The sequence below is a fragment of the Alexandromys fortis genome, unplaced genomic scaffold (genome assembly GCF_014885135.2).
Source record: "Alexandromys fortis isolate MF-2015 unplaced genomic scaffold, M_Fortis_MF-2015_v1.1 scaffold_253, whole genome shotgun sequence".
Lineage (NCBI taxonomy): Eukaryota > Metazoa > Chordata > Mammalia > Rodentia > Cricetidae > Alexandromys > Alexandromys fortis.
In genome coordinates, this window is record NW_026068124.1 from 1,461,437 (window position 1) to 1,479,882 (window position 18,446).

Sequence of the window (18,446 nt, forward strand, 5' to 3'; positions counted from 1 at the left end):
TTTTGCTTATTTCTAGGAACCACTCCCCATAAATAATGCTATTTTAAACAAACTCTCATCTGCCTGAAAGTTTGTGCAATATGTAATCTTGTCAAATAGAGGGTTAATATGTTTGTTCTTTTCTGTTCTCTGTATTTGAATTGTTTTATGTTATATAGTTAGTAATACAAGTCCTAGTTTTAAATCCAATGAGCATCCAATAAACATATGGAATGAAACAAAGAGAATTGTGAAGTGACAGAGAGAGCTAGAAAGTTGTTCAGAATGAGTGTGAAATAGGTGGAGCACATTTGACCACGTATGCAGCCTGATACATGTGCATCTGCAGGTTTTGAGTGTGTTAGGTGCCCCAACTGTTCCTAGTTTCATGACAAATAATTGTTTGTGACCTGAAAACTGACACTGGCCAAGACTCACATTATAAAGTCAGTGGCTGGGGAGACATGAAGCTCTGAACATGAATTAATAGGAGCCATGGGCTAAGTGGAAATCAATATTGACTCTTTATAGCTTTTATGATTCTATGTTGTAGTGGATCATTCCCTCAGATAACACAACCTTAGTAATTGACAAACTTATCTCATTGATGAATTTCTTATATGTTGATTCCCCACATGATGCTTAGAGACAATATTTTCAGTCTTTTTATGGCTTTGACTTTGGGATGGAGTTCAACTGTACAAACAAATTAAGATGTGTAAACAGCTACCAACAGTTGCTCAACATAGATTTCTGTAAAACAGGAGAGAGAAGACTCACACAAATGTGTATCTAAATAATAAAATCTGATATGACATATACCTATTATATAATTTGATTTGGAACTTTAGTATATATTATTGGTATTTTTGTTATGAAATTGATCTCTCTTGTTTATGTAATTTTTCTGTAACCTCAATTGAGAAATGACAGATTTCTCTGTCATATTATTTCAACAAGTGAGGTTTTCACTGTCTAACTTAAAGTTCATCCAAAGAATGCATATTCTGGAGCTGAATTTGGATTTCTAAATAATTATTACATAGTGTGATCTCAGTAGTATCAGTGTGTATATGTTTCATAAATGGTTATCATAATCTCTACCTACTGTGAAACACTGTGTTCTACTGTGAGGATGTTAGTGGAATTCAGTGAATCCCAATGCCTGTGGCATTTTAAAGAGTACTTGGAAGTAGACATACTGGTGTACTAGCTCTTCTCTTTGACCTTCTGATATTAATTAATACATGTGGAGAGTTGTGATCTTCAAAATAAATCCCATGTTGAAATGGTCATCCTGTACACAATTCATTTGAAAGATCTTTTGTTTTTTAAATTTAAATTAGCTTTAATATTTGAGCAAAATTTCATATGCAAATAAGCAAACAAAAGAAAACAAACAAAAATCCCAGTGTTATATGACTTAAGCCATCATGTCTATGGAAATGTGCAATAATGGGTTACTTTGTCTATTAGAGCTATCTTTCTTCACCTTTATATATTGCAGCATGGAACTGAGTAGTACAGAAAGTCCCCCAAGTTATCTCAAGCTTATTTATTTATTTATTTGTTTAGATGTTATTTAAACTGTTCTAGTGTCTCTTCTGTTTTTCTAGTTGGTCAGTATAAAAGGGTAGGTTGTAAAACCATCTGCTGTGGAAGCATATTCTGCTCCATCAGCCAACAGCCTTTAAGATACCAGCCCACTTGGACATGGTCTCTTTTGCTTTAAAAAAGCAGTAGCCATGCACTTGCTTTTTTGCTTCCGGCTTCTGCTTCTAGCTGCCAGACTGCCGAGGGCTATTGTCTAGGACAGTGATCTGTAAGTCTTTCCCCTTAAATAAATAAGCCTTTTAATAATCGTTATTCCAAACTGGTGTGGGATTGTTTTTGTGACTTATGCTTTCATCTGATGCCCAACGTTTGGTTTTAGATCCCCTCAGCTCCTCTGCCTGCTGCCTGCTAGGAGTGTGTCTGGATTGGCATGAGCCTTCCCTCATCCAGCTGAGGCCTGTACGTGGATCCAGCAGTTCAGTACAGAATCACGAGCAGCGGGTTTTCTTGCTAAGGATCAGCTGCAATTCTTTATATTTTCTCATTACATGCCTCAGATTGGTTTCAAGTCCCCAAGAACCCCACTGTTTGCCTCCTACCAGGGCACACAACAGAAACCTGGGTGAGATGCGGGCTTCTCTGCTCTGAGCCAGCTGTTCCATGGCTTTCTAACGATTTGTTTGCATTTGCCTATTCCACTGCTATAAAGACACCCACAGAGCACACAGTCTGTGATTTATCTTTCAGTATTTCTTTTTAAAGTCAGAATTCAGACCAGTCATGTGAATTCACATGCACCCCTCCACCCTACTGGGTTAGTTTTGTAGATGGCTCGAGACACCTACTGGCAGGTAACAGTTATTGCAACTAATCTAGCTAATTAAACCACAGGTAAAATTTAATACCCTAAATATAGATTATAAATTGCTAATTTAAAAGGGCAATATGTTAGACAACCTAACCAACCAAGGTTCCTGTTCACTCAGAGGGATTTTATCTAGGACAGTGATCCATGAGTTTTCCCCTTAAATAAATAACCCTTTTAGTAATTATAATTCCAAACTGATGTGGCACTGTTTTGTAACTTACACCTTCACTTTCTTATCTATCATTGATTAAATCTCTTCCAATAAGACAGATTTCAGTGGGTAAAGTCATTCTTCCTTGGAGGAATTGGCCTAATAAAATCCTTCAAACCCTTGAATACATAACAGAGGCTTAAGGGGTTAATTTAATTTTGGAATTTCACATGTAGTTTTTAGACATGAAGTACTAATGATTTATTTTTTGTAATGTATTAAAAACGTTAATAAATGGATCCATATTCTAGGCTAATTGAGGAAATAATTTTAGTTTATTAAGCAGATAAACATAAATTATTCAGAATTTAAACTTAGAATTTTAAAAATAGTGACATCAATAATAGAAACATCTTAACTAATAAGCTATGTTTGATATATATGCATATATCATTTTAATAGTCAAAATACACATTTATCACATTTAATTTTACTGCTGACTAATTTCTTTTTCTGACAGTTCATTATAATTCACGGGATCAAAATTGATATACAGATGCTATTGAAAAAGGACCCTAGCAAATAAAGGATGAGTTATTAAAATTAAAAACATCCTCATTCATAGAGTCAGAAGGTATGGTGGGAGCTAGTTTCCAGAAATGACCATCATAGCTCAGCACTAATATAAATTAATTTTTCCATTGGCAATGTAAACATACAGTTTTATGTAAGGAAAGAACTGGTAACTTGAGCCTTGTAGGTGTGCTCTGAAGTTGTAAAACCTGCCAGTAGTTTATCTGTGGGTCCTGATGCCTCCATAAACGGTGAAGCTATATTAGTAACACTATGGATGATTAGCTTTGAGGGGGACTAGAGAGATGAGGAAATTTTAGGTATCTCACTCTCCTAAGGCCTTTCTCTGAATGTTTAGCATGTCTCTGTGCAAAGTTTAACAGGAACAATCTGAACCAAAGTTAAAAAAAAAAACAGAGGATATAGATAGAGTGAAGGCAGAGATGTCAATCTTATGACCTGTTTTAGCAACCTTGAACAAACTGCAGGCTCAACTCAAAAGTTCATGCTTTTGAATGAAGTCTATGAACAATTACTCAAAAATCACCATCATTATAACTCAAAATCATCACAATATTTACAGCAAAGCAATGTGAGGGAATACATCTTATGTTGTTTACCTGCACGATACCAAAGTTTAGTGATTTCCAAGTTAACTAAAGCAAAAGAAGTTAAAGATTTTACTCAGAGATTTCTATAAAATGTAGGATTAGATTCATTAAAACATTAGGAAGCCCTGGAAATGTTCACATCTATCCACTTGGAGGTATTCTGAGCCTTTTTCCTAAAACAAATAAACAATAACAACCCCCCACCAATTTAGATTTTAGAAAAAGTCTTGGAAGTTAAATAATGACTGTTCTCAGTGCAAAAACACATTTGTCACTTCAGAGATTGTTTATTCTGGGTTGGCTACACCTCAAAGACAAGTATTTAGGTTACATGAAATACCGTACCTGCAATGCTGTAATAATTTTATGGAGTCTTTTATGGTAAAAGAAAAAAAGGAAATCACAAATCAATGCACCTTTAAATACTAGCAAAGTCATCAGGTAGAAGTTTAGAGCAAAGTGGAAACGTCTTTATTATAGTCCTCAGTTGCTGTCTGCTGACATTTTTAGCAATTGAATTTGTGGAAACTAGTATTTTCTAAAATTATTTTGCCTGATGGCTACAGGGATTGAAGAGTAAGATGAAGAAGGGGAGACTGAAGAATAATGATCACCAAACCTTAAATGAATTGTCTATATCACTCTCCCTCAAGCCAATGTGCACACATCTTCTTGGAACATAGGGCAGAAGAATTGTAAGAGTAAAGGGAGTAGACATTGCCAGGGAAACAGCACCCTTTTTTTAAAGACAATGAAACCAAGCAGGCACTCTACTAATGGCACTTATCCCATTGCACATATTTGATTTTTATCTGTTAAATGTAAAGAATTTTTTATTTATCAGTATAATATATTCAAAATAGATTTTACTGAAATGGTCATTTTTTTCATACTGTACTTTTCACTATAAACCAAAGTACCTCTTTTCTTCAAGGATCTTAAATATTCACCCTTTGTTACGTAAATAGAGAATGCAAGTGTGAAACAGCATACTAATTAAATATGTTTTTAATTAAAAAGAGTATCTATAATTCTAATATGGTCACGTTAATGATGTTAATTAGTTTGCTTCTCTGTGAATAACTTCAATGGGTCCGAGCATCTATATTCAAGGGATTGCATAATTACAAGTAGGAAATTCATATCTACTACTAGGAATCAGGATGCCAATATAGGTACTTTAATTTCTTCCCTTCCTATTTGTTCACCATTTGGCCATCCTAAGTGAGTTCCACTCTGAAAGTCTAAGGAAGCCAAGATGAACCTTATAAGTTCCATGAAAATGGCATGTGATTTATAGCATGGATGTCCTAATATAAGCTTTGTTCCTTTCTTTAACATTTTCTTGGTAAATGATTAACTAGTAGTATTATCTCTACTGCATAGTGATTCATAAAACAATCAAAATGTGTTTTGTGTGTTATTTTGCTATTTTTCTGATTAAGGGATAAGATCAGCTTTGAATTGTCCAGAGCTATAGCTTTCTCCAGGAAAGTGGAAGAGAGACACACACAGGGATCTGCACAGAGTTCTCTGGGGAGGGAGAGAAATAGGGTGAGTTATTCAAGCCTCTATTCATCTCATTCATGTGGCTGACATAGTAAAACTTGTTTGTAGACCAGCAAGCAACTAAGCAATTTCATCTCTGACTTACTGTTTCTATTTCTTTCATGAAATTGCTGTATTGGCTGAATTCTTAGTCAACTGGTAGGAAGGCAGATTCACCAGCTTCAGGTACACAATGGCCTCATTTGTCCCTTCTCAAAAACTGATGTGTGTTATAGGTATAAGGATGTTAAACATAATAAAAATACAGTTAGTACAATGGTCTGTTCTGTCTCTTTAAGAGATAAGCTATGCCCACTCCCTCCCTCATCTACTGAGACAGGCAGATCTCCCTTCATTCTTGCAGCCTGAGGTCCCTTTCTTCTCTGTCTCCCTCTTGAAGAGGCAGCTACTGCCTTTCCCCACTTTCCCCTTCAACCTTCTGTCTGTCTGTCTGTCTGTCTGTCTGTCTGTCTGTCTGTCTCTCTCTCTCTCTCTCCACCCCTCTCTCTGTTCTTCTCCTTCACCCCTTCCCTTCCATAACCTACTAAATAAATATTCAACCTCATCTTGCATGGTGTACCTATCCATGTCTCATGAGCAGGCCACATGGTTCCCTACCCCCAGACCAGCTGCCTTCAGAGACCTGTCTCATGCACCATTCCTGCCTGGGACTAGCTGTTCTTGTGACCTGCTACCTACTGCCACCTCTTGACCTGCAGTGTTTCTGCCACTGTAATCACTTGGGGATCCACAGCATATTTTACTAATCCATTACATTGGTGCCATGAGGTTCAGGAGGCTCTTCTACCCTGAGCCCCTCTCCTGGGGTCAGGATACAGAACTGGATATTTCCTCCACAACAACCATGTGTTCCATATGTGTTTATGAGTTGTATGGGTTTCTTTGTAGAATTTTTGGGATTGCTTATGTAAATTATCATATCATCAGCAAATATTGAGAGTTTGACTTCTTTTTTCTAATATTTATCTCCCTTGTCTCTTTGTTTGCTCTAGCTGGAACCTCAAGTAGATAGATATGGAGAGAGCAGACAACATTTTCCTGTCTCCAATTTCAGTGGGATTGCTTTGAGTTTCTTTCCCTTTAGTTTGATGTTGGCTGTTGGCTTGCTATATATTGCTTTTATTATGTATAAGTATGTGACTTGTATCTTCTTCTACTATTCCTATTACGCTTAGATTTTTTTTCATGGTATCCTATATTACCTGGAAATTTTGTGTTTAACTTTTGTTAGATTTAATTTTTTTTGACCTGAGTTTATTTCCTTTCTTGTATCTTCAGAGTTTGAGAGTCTCTCTTCTAACTCCTGTATTCTGTTTATGCTTGCATTTGTGGATGCTGATAATTTTCCTAGATTTTATGTTTCCAGAATTTCATTGGTTTGTGTTTTCTTTATTGTCTTGATTTCAGTTTTCAAGTCTTTAATTGTTTCTTTCACCTGTTTTCTTTAAGGGATTTGTTGATTTATTTCAATTTTTTGTCTTTACCTCCATTTCTTTGAGAAAAATTTTCATTTCTTCTTTGGGGTCTCAAACATTCTCCTAAAGTTATTTTAAAGTCATTTTCTAGGTAATATTCTTCTGTTTCATCTGTGTTTTGGTGTTAAAGTCTTGGTGTTACAGAATCACTAGTTTTATTGGTGTTATGTTGCTCTTTGTGGTGTTGAGTACATTCTTAATTTTTTTTACCTAGCCTTTCTTCTGATTGGTGTAGTTGGGGCTGTGTCTCTGGTGACCATTCATCTAGGTGTCAATGGATCTCAAGGCTCAGATGGTTGCTCCTTGTGGGGAAGTCAGGGCCATGAACTCTGGAGGTCACTTGGTGTTTGCAGTGGTTGCTCAGTGCTCCAGGAAAGCACTCTGCAATCCTGGTGATCAGGGCTGTTCCCACTAAGGTTACCTTTTTGGGTTCTCTCCTACAGAGTTCAATGGTTTAAGCATCCTCCTATGGAGGTTACTGGCTTGAGTGTGCTCTGCAGGAGGTTACTGGATTGGGCCTGCTCTTTTGGAGGTCACTTAATGTAAGTTCTTAAAATTATTTTAAATGCCATATTCTACAGGTCTTTGAAGAGTTGAAAATTATATATTTAATTGAAATATATCTTATATATTTAGAAGGCCTAATTAACATGAATAAAAGGTTTATTATTATAGATGATTATTTATTCAACTTTATTTCCTAGTTATACATTACATTTTAAAAAAGATCTGTATGAATATAATACCATAAACAAGTGTAGAAATATACATATTACAAAATTGATAATTAATTTGTATCAATAAACCAAAGTATATAACAATGTAAATAATTCATTTCTATGTGATATCACCTTTTAAATGAAAACAAACATGTATAAGCAAACACTTTGCTAATTTAGGCATAGTTTTCTGCAAACTGCTTTATGCTATAAGTTGGATGAACTATATTTAGGGATCATGAAGACCTTTTAGGGGGTCTTGTTCCATCAAATCTCATTAGTCTGGAAGGAACCCACAGGTTCCCATCCTCTGTGGAAACAAAAGCAATACCTCTTATGTGGCTTTTGTTTCTCTCTATTACTTTTTAATGTTTATTTAATTATCTTTACTCCTTTCATAACTGTCTGTACTTTTTTAATTACTTTTACTGTTTCTTTAAAGACATTTTATTTTTTAAAACTATCTTTCTCTACCTACCTATACCCATTTTCTTTTTGTCTTAAGCCAACCCATCTAGAGATTTGTTGTCAGATTTTGCCTTCTTTTGCATATCTGTAATCCTTTTTTAATCACTCCTTTAAACTGTAACACAGGCATGGTTAGGAATAGAGCAGCCATATTGGCTGTTGGTTCCACTCTGCTTGGTTTTCCAACATCGCAGATATCCATTTACTGCTATCTCTGGGAGCCATGTTTACAACCCCAACTCTGGGAAGCAGTTTCTTCACACCACTACAAAGTAACTTGCAGAACACTGTCCAGAAACACCATTCAAGTGCTCAGTAGCACGAATGCGCAAAAGAACCCTCCATGTTGCAAGCTAAACCAGGAAATTATTTCTTAGAGAAGCCAGGCTGATGCTCACTTCTAGTACACAGAGCTTCTCTTAAAAAAACGTGGCCACAAGAATTTGTGATATACTCCCATATTTGTGTGTCTAGAAGTGCTTTTAGTAAAGCCTTCTTAGGCTTTATGAGGATATATATTGCCCCACTTGGGTACCAAAATGTAGGCATATCAAGGAGTTTCACAACAGCCTGGAATGGAGTATAACAAGTGTGTATCTATTTGGATGTATACTTACAGTAAGGGTAGCTATCTGGAGTTCCCTGTATGCACTGAAAAATAGGAACTGACTGTAGCAGAAAAGAGGATCTTGCATGTCTTCCTCTGCTCGTACAGTACCTGAGACCATGCCCAAAGTGGGCCGATATCTAAAAGGCTATTTCCTGAAGCAGTTCCTACAATACTCTTGTATAAGTTGGCTTTGTCATGTGTCTCCTGACAACAATAAATATAACTAAGACACCTACCTCCTTGAATCAGATATAGAGAATCAAGTATCTGGGTTTTCAAGCTCTTTCTGCTACATCTCCGTTAGAGTGCCTGGTTCAACCAATCTCTGCTTTTCTGTATATGTGTCTATGTGTCTTTCCTTTATTTAGTAACTCATCACTCCAGTCATGTTTTCAGGGCACAGGCATGTGGACTTTAACAGTAATGTTAGACTAGTGATTCACTTGGACAATTTTGACATGGTAGACATTGCTAAAGGTGATCCTTTATCCCCTGCCACTGCCATTATAAGGGGCATGAACCACTTTTTTTTCTTTTCCACTCTGTTCTATTCTTAATTCAGTCTGCTGTTTTCCTTCTTGTTTTTTTTTTTAACAAAAGAAAAACATAATCAGAACAGTTTTTCACTATATAGCCTGGATTTTCAAACCCCTCAGTTCTGCTCTTTAAATGGTAAGATGAAGGCAATATACCTGTGGTCCAAGTTTAACATTCTTACAACAAAGGACAGATTAGTTAAAGAGAAAAATAAAATTTTGTTCAAGGTTTTGCTTGGAATAGGAGGTTTTGAGTACAAAACTTCAGATTTCAAGGAAAACAGTCCAGTGTTATTGATAGGATTGAGAGGCACTGAAAAGTTTCATTTATAAATTATACTGGACAAAAATTTAAGGACTAATTACATATTAAAGACATTATGTGTCATACTCATTCTACCAAAGTACATGCCAAAACCCCTTCTGAACTGGAGGTCTGTTGATTCACCTTAAGATATGGAAAGTAAGACAATTTTTTCATGATCAGCTGACTTACTCATAGAGGGACAGACTTGGGAAGAACAGTATTTCTGTTTTATGATTGACTTTGTGCAAAGTGATTCTACATTCTCCAGCTTACCTTATGGAGGATCTTTGTTCTAATGGTCTATCTTCATAAATAGAAGGCTCAGAGCAAAATATCGACAGCTGTATTAGAGAAAGGATAAGTTACCTATAAGGCCTGTTCTATGAAAATAATATCAGGTTACTTGGCAGAAAGCTTCAAAGCCAGGAAAACTCTTTGTTTCCAACACACCAATTTCTGAGCCTGAACACTGCTTATGGAATATATTACATTGAATACAGAAATTTTATTGGCCGTGAACAGTGTGTTGGTTTTGAGATTGTGGTTCATAACACCAAAATGCATTACTGAGCATGGCTGTGAGATGATGTTTATTTTATGTTACTCAGGAGAGCAATGCAGCGTACAATTACTTCATCAAAAAGACTATTGAGAATGAGATATCATGGTTTACCTGTTTAAAGTTATAAAACAGGTATGGGGATTATACATTTTACATGTCTAGGAAAGGTTTATTTGCTACATTATGTGGATGATTGAATTTAACTAATACAATTATATAGTAACTCCTTTTGTTTCATAGTACTATTATTATCACTGTGAGAGTGCTTAGATGAGACCTAGAGGCTTGTGTATGAAAAATAAGTTTCCAGCACCGAGCCATAGTCAGACCCTTTTTTGAGACATATTTTATAGATGAACACAGAAATATCAATAAGTTAATATAAATCTACAAGCCCTGAAAGATTACAGTTTTGGTATATAGATTCATTAGTAAAAAACAGAAAAATCTGAATTTAAATTCAAACTGTTGGAGTGAATATTCCTTTTTCCTACATGCTTTGCTCCAAAACATTTTATTTTTTGTAGAGTGTTTATCTAATAGTTACTAATGCAATTGCAATGCTCATAGATAATTACTCGAAATGACAAGTGGGTACGTCCCTGATTTTTTCTCTTGCTGATTTGTGCATGTCATAATGAGTAGAATTCTGAAGGGAACAATCCAATACCCTGATCAGGGAATTGGGTGTTTCTGTTGGGGAATTACAAACTAAGTAGGACTTTGAGTCTCAAAAGGAATAGTGTTTGTATCTATGCTACATGATATAAACACAGGTTCTGTTATTTCTACCCTTAAGGTAGAAACTCACCCAACCCGGTAGATGTCATCAGGAAAGAATAACTGTCTATACTTGACTGATGACCATTCTTGGTTGTCGGTTTGACAATAATTGGAATTGGGTATAATCCAGAAATTGAGGATACACTTATGATCCAGATCTTGAGGCAGGAAGATGCCTTTCATCTAGATATTGAGGCTGGAAGGCAGACCTAATCTGGCTAACAACATTTACTAAAAGCATATATTAGGACAATTTTAAGAAGGGTTTGTCCTTCCCCTGCTTGTATTCACCTCACCAGTACATCTATTCCTTCTTTAGGATTCTGCAGACTAGCTGAGACAAATAGCCTTGTCTGATTGAGCAGCTACTAGATTATTGTACTTTGTGCAGTCAACTACAACCTGTAAGTCATTATAATAAATTGTGTTTAAATTTCATATAAATATTCATATGTTACATATAGTATTATATTCATAACTTATTATATATAGTAGATAATATATGTTTATTTCATAATTGTCTAAGTGTTGTGGCAATAAAGAACACTAACTAGGGACTGGAGAAATAGCCTAGTGGTTAAGAGCACTGGTTGCTCTTCCAAAGGACTGGTGATCAATTCCCAGGACCCACATGGCATCTCACAGCTGTCTGTAACTCCAGTTTCAGGGGATCTGATACCTTCATACCAATGCAAATAAAAAATGTAAAAAAAGGCCACTAACTAATACAATTTGTAACATATTATCCTACAATACTATACTATAAGAGTCTAAATTGAGAGAAATAAGGTACTGGATGCAAATAAGATTATTTTCTTTTGAGAAAATAAAGAGAACTTTTAAGAGAAATTCTTGAACTGAAATCAGGTCATATTCCTGGGTTAGATATTTTTGGAGGTCTGAATCAGTTTTTTTGCTGATAATTAAGATTTCTTAATTATCAAAAACTTAAATTATGTAGGATATTGGAGTAAGAGGGCCTGTGTTGTATAAGAGCAGTGACATATTAAGGCAAAAAAATGTTAAATCATCTTAATTTTCATATCATCCGCTAAAACTCAAAGGTATATAAATCAAGGGTTTAGCAGACAGTGGGGCTTTATTTCTATTTTTTTGTCCCTAATCCTTAGAAAAGCTTAAAGAGACAAGAGAAAGTGGTTATTTACAGACTTTAGGAAGCACAGCTCCTAAACTCCTAAGTTGTGCCAGTCTTTAATCAGAGTAGCTGCTCATCATGAGTAGGAAAAGGATAAACAGATTTCTCAGTATTGAGTAGCAATATTCTCCTAATTCTTTGCTCAGTGCATTCAAACAACCTTAAACTTGTAAAATTGGGTCTGGTTGTCCTTTTGTAGTCAGAGACAAAGTTTCTCATTTAATGTGACCCTTTACTACTGTTTCTCTAGATTTGACAAAAACGGCTATGAAAAATGACTCTTCAGTGACCGAATTCATTCTCGCAGGATTGACAGACCGACCTGAGCTCCAGCTACCCCTGTTCATCCTCTTTCTGGTGTATCACACAGTCACTGTGGTGGGAAACTTGAGTTTAATGAGTCTCATTTTACTAAATTCACACCTGCAGACCCCCATGTACTTTTTTCTTTTTAACTTGTCCTTCATTGACTTATGTTATTCCTTTGTCTTTACTCCCAAAACACTAATGAGTTTTGTTTCAGAGAAGAATATCATCTCCTTTAGAGGATGCATGACTCAGCTCTTTTTCTATTGCTTTTTTGCCCACTCTGAGTGTTATGTGTTGACAGCCATGGCTTATGATCGCTATGTAGCCATCTGTCAACCCCTTTTGTACATGGTCATCATGTCTCCTAGGACATGTTCCCTGATGATGTTTGGTTCATACCTCACAGGGTTTACTGCTGCCATTGTCCACATAGTATTTATGATCAGACTGAACTTTTGTAATTCTAACATCATCAACCACTACCTGTGTGATATCTTCCCCCTTCTGCAACTCTCCTGCAGCAACATCTATGCCACTGAGCTTGTGAGTTCTGTTGTGGCCAGCACAGTAGTCATTGTATCTAGTGTCATCATCTTAATGTCCTATGCTTTGATTCTTTTTAATATCACTCAGTTGTCATCAGGTAAGGGTTTGTATAAAGCCATGAGCACCTGTAGTTCTCACATAATAACTGTTGCCCTGTTCTATGGATTTGGTATGCTTACACATATCAAAACATCATCTGATGAGTCTGTGGTTCAGGGGAAAATTCTCAGTGTATTTTGTACATTTTTGCTGCCACTGCTGAACCCTTTTATTTACAGTCTCAGGAATAAGGATGTCAAGCTTGCTTTAAAGACATCTCTAAGGAGACTTAAAGTGAATGAAGCACTCAGGATGTCGTAGTCCACATTCCCAATTTGAGTTATTTTCTCCACTTTGTTTTGTTCTTAGCTTATTTTTTTTTTTTTTAGTATTCTCATTTCTTCTTCTCTTTTTTTTTTTTTTTTTTTTTTTATATTCCGGCAAGGTTTCCAGATTACTATTTCTTCTTATTCCTTCACAAAAATCCTTGGTTTTTTTTTTACCCGGAGATAAAATGTATTTAATCTGCAGACTCATTCTGAATGTGCATCAAGCTTAATTTTTGTATAAGGTAGGGAAACAAGGTAACATATCTTGTATTTTAAGATAGCTTGTACTGTGACAAAGGAAAGCCAGGGAGAAGAAAACTTTCTAATAGTTTACTTGTGTTGATTTTTTTCAGAAAGAAAACTGTAGAGCATTTCCAATTTAAGTTTTTTAAATACACTTGTGACTTGCATTCAAACATAGAATTGTTGACTAGATTGTGGCCATGATAAAGTTGTCAGTTTTTCTAGCAGTGTTTATTATTTTTCAACATTTTTGCGCTTTATCATTACAAAATGGCATTGTGTGTTTTATTGGAGTAATGGTCAATTTTTATAATTATTGAAGACTGAACTAGGCTATATTGTATTCATAATTTTTAAATGTCTTTAACAATGACACTGATTTTTGTGAAAGTTTGGTTTGTCATAAATACAATGGATTTTTGTCACTGCATTTGAACAATTGATAAGAACTACTTATCTTTAATAAACACACATTAATAACATCCAATGTATAAAGTTATTATTCACTTCTTTATATATCAATGATGATGTTTTTAAAGAAAGGTGTACTTACTTTTAGATAAAAGAAACTATAGGTGACATTATACTTCAGTGGTGGAATATTTATATAAGCTCCTGTTTGATTCTTACCACACATGTACATATACATAATCACATACATTTATGTATGTATGTATATATATATAAATCATATGTTCATATACATGTGATTATAGTACAAATATTGGGTAACACGTATTTTTATTTAAAAGTAAATACATAACTTTTTCTATTGCTTATTTCTGAGAACCCTTCCCCACAAATCATGGAAATCACAAAAAAACCTTCCCATCTACCTGAAAGTTTGTGCAATGTGTAATTTTCTTAAATAGAGGGTTAATAAAATTTTCTTTTCTGTTCTCTGTATATAACTTGTTTTATGTAATATAGCCAGTAACACAAATCCTTGTTTTAAACCCAGTGTTTATCCAATATGGAAACATTTGGAATGAAACAATGAGAATCTTGAAGTGACAGAGAGAGCTAGATGTTCAGAATGTGTATGAAAAAGGTAGAGAGCATTTGACCACATGTGCAGCCTGATGCATGTTCCTCTGCATGCTTTGAGTGTGTTATAATGACACAACAGTTACCAGTTATATGGCAAAAACTTTGTTTAGGACCTGAAAGCTGACACTGGCCAATACTCCATGGCTGTAGAGACATGCTGCTCTCTGCAGAAATTGTCAGAGCCCTGGGCTAAGTGGAAAGCAAGATTGACTCCTTACAGCCTTTATGATTCTATATTGTGGTGGATAATTATCTAAGAAAAAACAGCCTCAGCAATTGTCAACCTCATCCAGTTGATGAATTGCTTATAGCATTATTTCCCCATATGATGCTTAGATAAAAAAAAATTAAGACTTTTATATGGTTTTGACTTTGGGATGGAGTTCAAATGTACAGATGTATTAAGATATGTAAATAGCTACCAACAGTTGCTCCACATAGATTTCTGCAAAGCAGGAAGGAGAATGAATGCTACAAAGAGATAATTAAGCCTATATTTTTCTATACATAGAGTAAAAAAAAAACCATGTTTCAAATAATCTGTTTAATTGTTATCATTATAATAGATCATGTATATTAGAGAAGTACAAAGTCAGATAACATATTGAGAAGTTTCCCTCTTTGAGGATCAACCATGTGTGTACCCGATTTCAATTCTGAACTTGAAAGTTGCAGCAATGACTTTTTACTCATTTCGTGTGTTGATGATTGTCTTTAGAAATGATGTTTTTTTTTTTTTTAATCAGAATGGTTATCAGGATGCTTAGCCATGAGATCAACAAGACATATACGTCATGAGAAAACAGTTTACTAGGGAGCATATTTTATGATATAGTACCTACTTCATCTCTTCTTTACATGGAGCTTAATGAAGCACTAGAATTTACAAACGAAAGACAGTTTTTGAGAGCAAATATTTCCAGAAAGAATCAATTAATAACGAGTCTGCAGACTCACACAAAAGCATATCTGAATAATAAAATCTGATATGACATATACCTATTACATAATAGATTGGGCACTCTAGGTATATGTTAGGGGTATTTTTGTTATGAAATTAATCTTTCTTGCTTATGTAAATTTTCAGCACCCTCAATTGAGAAATGATGGATTGCTTCAGCCTGTTTATTTCAACAACTGCTGTTTTCACAGTCTAATTTAAAGGTCATCCACAGAATTACACGTTCTGGAGTCAAATTTGAATTTCTAAATAATTATCACATAATGTGACCTTAGTAGTTGCAGTGTATGTATGTCTCATGAATGGTTATCATAATCTGTACTTACTTTGAAATACTGTGTTCTACTATGAAAAGGTTAATGGAATTCAGGGAACCCCAATGCCTGTAGCTTTTAAAACAGTACTTGTAGGTAGACATATTTATATACTAGCTCTTTTCTTTTGAGCTTCTGATATTAATTTATACATTTGGAGAATTGATCTATAATCTTGGAAATTAACCTCTTGTTGTAATTTGTCTTCTGTCCACTATATATTAGAAGGATCTTCTGTTTTGTAAATTTAAATTAGTTTTAACATTTGAGCAAAATTTTATAGGTAAACAAGCAAAAAAAACAAATAAAAAAGTCCCATTGTTATATTACTTAAGTATTATGAAAATGTGCAATAATGGGTGACCTTGTATATCAAAGCTATCTTTCTTCAACTTTATATATTTGCAGCCTGGAACTGAGTACTACAGAAAGCCCTGAAAATAAACGCAAGCATAATCAACTCAAGTTAACTCTACCTGTTCCTTATTCCTTTGGGTAAAGAAGTAGAGAGATAGAGAAAATGGGGGGTGATCTCCACAAGGTTTTTAGTTTTTACAGACATGGTTGAAAATTCCATAGGGCAAGACAATGATGATAGGAATTTCAGAATCACAAAAAGGGCAGGGAGAACCTGACAAAGCAGAACTCCAAAAATTGGGTGACACCACCCTGGATGGGTCAGCATCTAAGGGGAAATACCAAACATTCCAAACCATTAGACAAAGTTACTAAACTACTCCTAATCCTGGATTCATCCACTCTCAGATGTGTCTCTCTGGTAAGGGAGGTGTTTCCTATTCTTTTGAAATTCCTAGTGGTCTGTTAGCAAGGGTAATTTTGGGGGACTGAAACAGAGTGAAGGTTATCACTCCACGACCTCATGGAAGATCATTCCATTGCCTGTGAGGAAAGTTCATACTACTGAGGTATTTAGGGAATGAGTCTCATTTTGAAAGAATGAATCAGCCAGGAAGTGGTGACACATGCCTTTAATCCCAGCACTCAGGAGGCAGAGGCAGGTGGATCTCTATGAGTTTGAGGCCAGCCTGGTCTACAAGAGCTAGTTCCAGGACAGGCACCAGAGCTACAGAGAAACCGTATCTAAAAAAAAAAAAAAAAAAAGAAAAAGAAAAAGAAAGAAAGAAAGAACGAAAGAATCATGGATTCACAAGGGTTTTTACAGATTTGACAACAACTTTTCCAAAATGCAAGTGTTTCCACAGCTCTGCTGAATGGATTCTCCATGTGGAGTGTACATATATACTTCCCATGGATTAGTCTAATAGATCTATATTTATATATAATAGCTGTATATTTACTGTATAGTCTTGTGGGCTCCAACAAAGTTTATTAGGGAAATTTTTTTTTGTCTCCTCAGATTTTTAACAATGAGAATTCTTCTGGAAACAACTCCTTCATGATCAAGTTTGTTCTAGGTGGATTCACAGGTTTTCCAGAGCTCCAGCTGCCCTGTTTCTAAGGATCTACATTGTCACAGTGATGGAACACTGGGCTGATCACCCTGACTGACCTCAATCCTCATTTGCACACCCACTTCTACAATTTCCTTTTCAGCCTCTCCTTCATTGATCTCTTCTATCCTCCTATCTCCAGTTTCAAACTTTTCTTTAGCTCTTTTTGGTCATATAAACTGTTAAGCAGGCATGGTTATGAACAAAGCAAATGAACTGGCTGTTGTTTCCAGCCTGCTTCACTTTCCAACATGGCAGAGATTCATTTACTGACATCTCTGGGAGCCATGTTTAGCAGACCAACTCTGTGAAGCAGTTAGTCCACACTGCCACCAAGTAACTTGTATCATGTTGCCCATAAACCCCAATCAAGGGCTCAGTAGAAGGAACTCTCAAAAGAGCCCTTCAAATTGCAAGTTAAACCAGACAGTCATTACTTATAGAAGCCATGCTTTTCCTCAACACAAGAAAACAGAGCCTATCTGAAAAAAATGTGGCCATCATTATTTGCAATTGACTCCCATTTTTGTGGGCGGAGAAGCACTTTGTATAAAGTTTTTTTCTTTGGCTTCATGTGGATGTATATTGCCTCGCTTGGGCAGCAAAATGTAGGTGTATCAAAGAGTTCCACAAAGCCTGGAATAGAGTATAACAATTTATTTCATTTGGGGATATACTCAGAGTAAGGGTAGATAACTGGAGTTCTCTCTGTGTGCTGGAAAATGGAAACTGAATCCAGCAGAAAACAGGACTATGCACACTTTTCATCTTCACTTACAGTACCTGAGACCATGCCCTCAAAGGGACAGTATCTAAAAGGCTATTGCCTGAAGGAGCTCCCACAACACTTTTGTATAATTTATCTTGGTCATGGTGTCTCCTCGAAACAATATAGTATAACCAAGACACCGACCTCCTTGAGGCAGATAAATAAAATAAATGATCTGGGTTTTAAGGCTCTTTCTGCTCTATCTCCATTAGAGTGCCTTGTCCAACCAATCTCAGCTTTTCTGTATGTATGTCTGTATGTCTTTCCTTTATTCAGTAACTCACAACGTCATTCATGTTTTCAGGACACAGACATGTGGACTGTAGCAGTACAGATATTCTAGTGACTCATTTGGACGATTTTGCCATGGTAAAGATGTATACAAGTTATCCTTTATCCCCTGGCACTGCCAGTATGAGGGAAATGAACCACTTTTTCCTTTTCCACTCTGACTTTCTCTATTCTTTTCTTAATTCAATCTGCTATTTTCCTT

General features: G+C 35.6%; 1 protein-coding gene across 1 annotated transcript; it reads left to right on the forward strand.

Moving 5' to 3' along the window:
* The first annotated feature begins 10,017 nt into the window (after nucleotides 1–10,017).
* Nucleotides 10,018–13,136, forward strand: LOC126490647 (olfactory receptor 143-like). The gene is made up of 2 exons (XM_050125716.1): nucleotides 10,018–10,042; nucleotides 12,172–13,136. The coding sequence occupies exons 1-2, from the start codon at nucleotides 10,018–10,020 to the stop codon at nucleotides 13,134–13,136; spliced, it is 990 nt and encodes a 329-aa protein (XP_049981673.1).
* The last annotated feature ends 5,310 nt before the right edge of the window (nucleotides 13,137–18,446 follow it).

What these genes read in the sequence shown, in the direction of transcription:
- LOC126490647 (XM_050125716.1), top strand. Translation starts at nt 10,018, where the DNA reads ATGTTACTCAGGAGAGCAATGCAGC. An exon ending in ACTCAGGAGAGCAATGCAGC is followed by an intron (nt 10,043 to 12,171) that starts GTACAATTACTT and finishes CTGTTTCTCTAG; the next exon opens with ATTTGACAAAAACGGCTATG.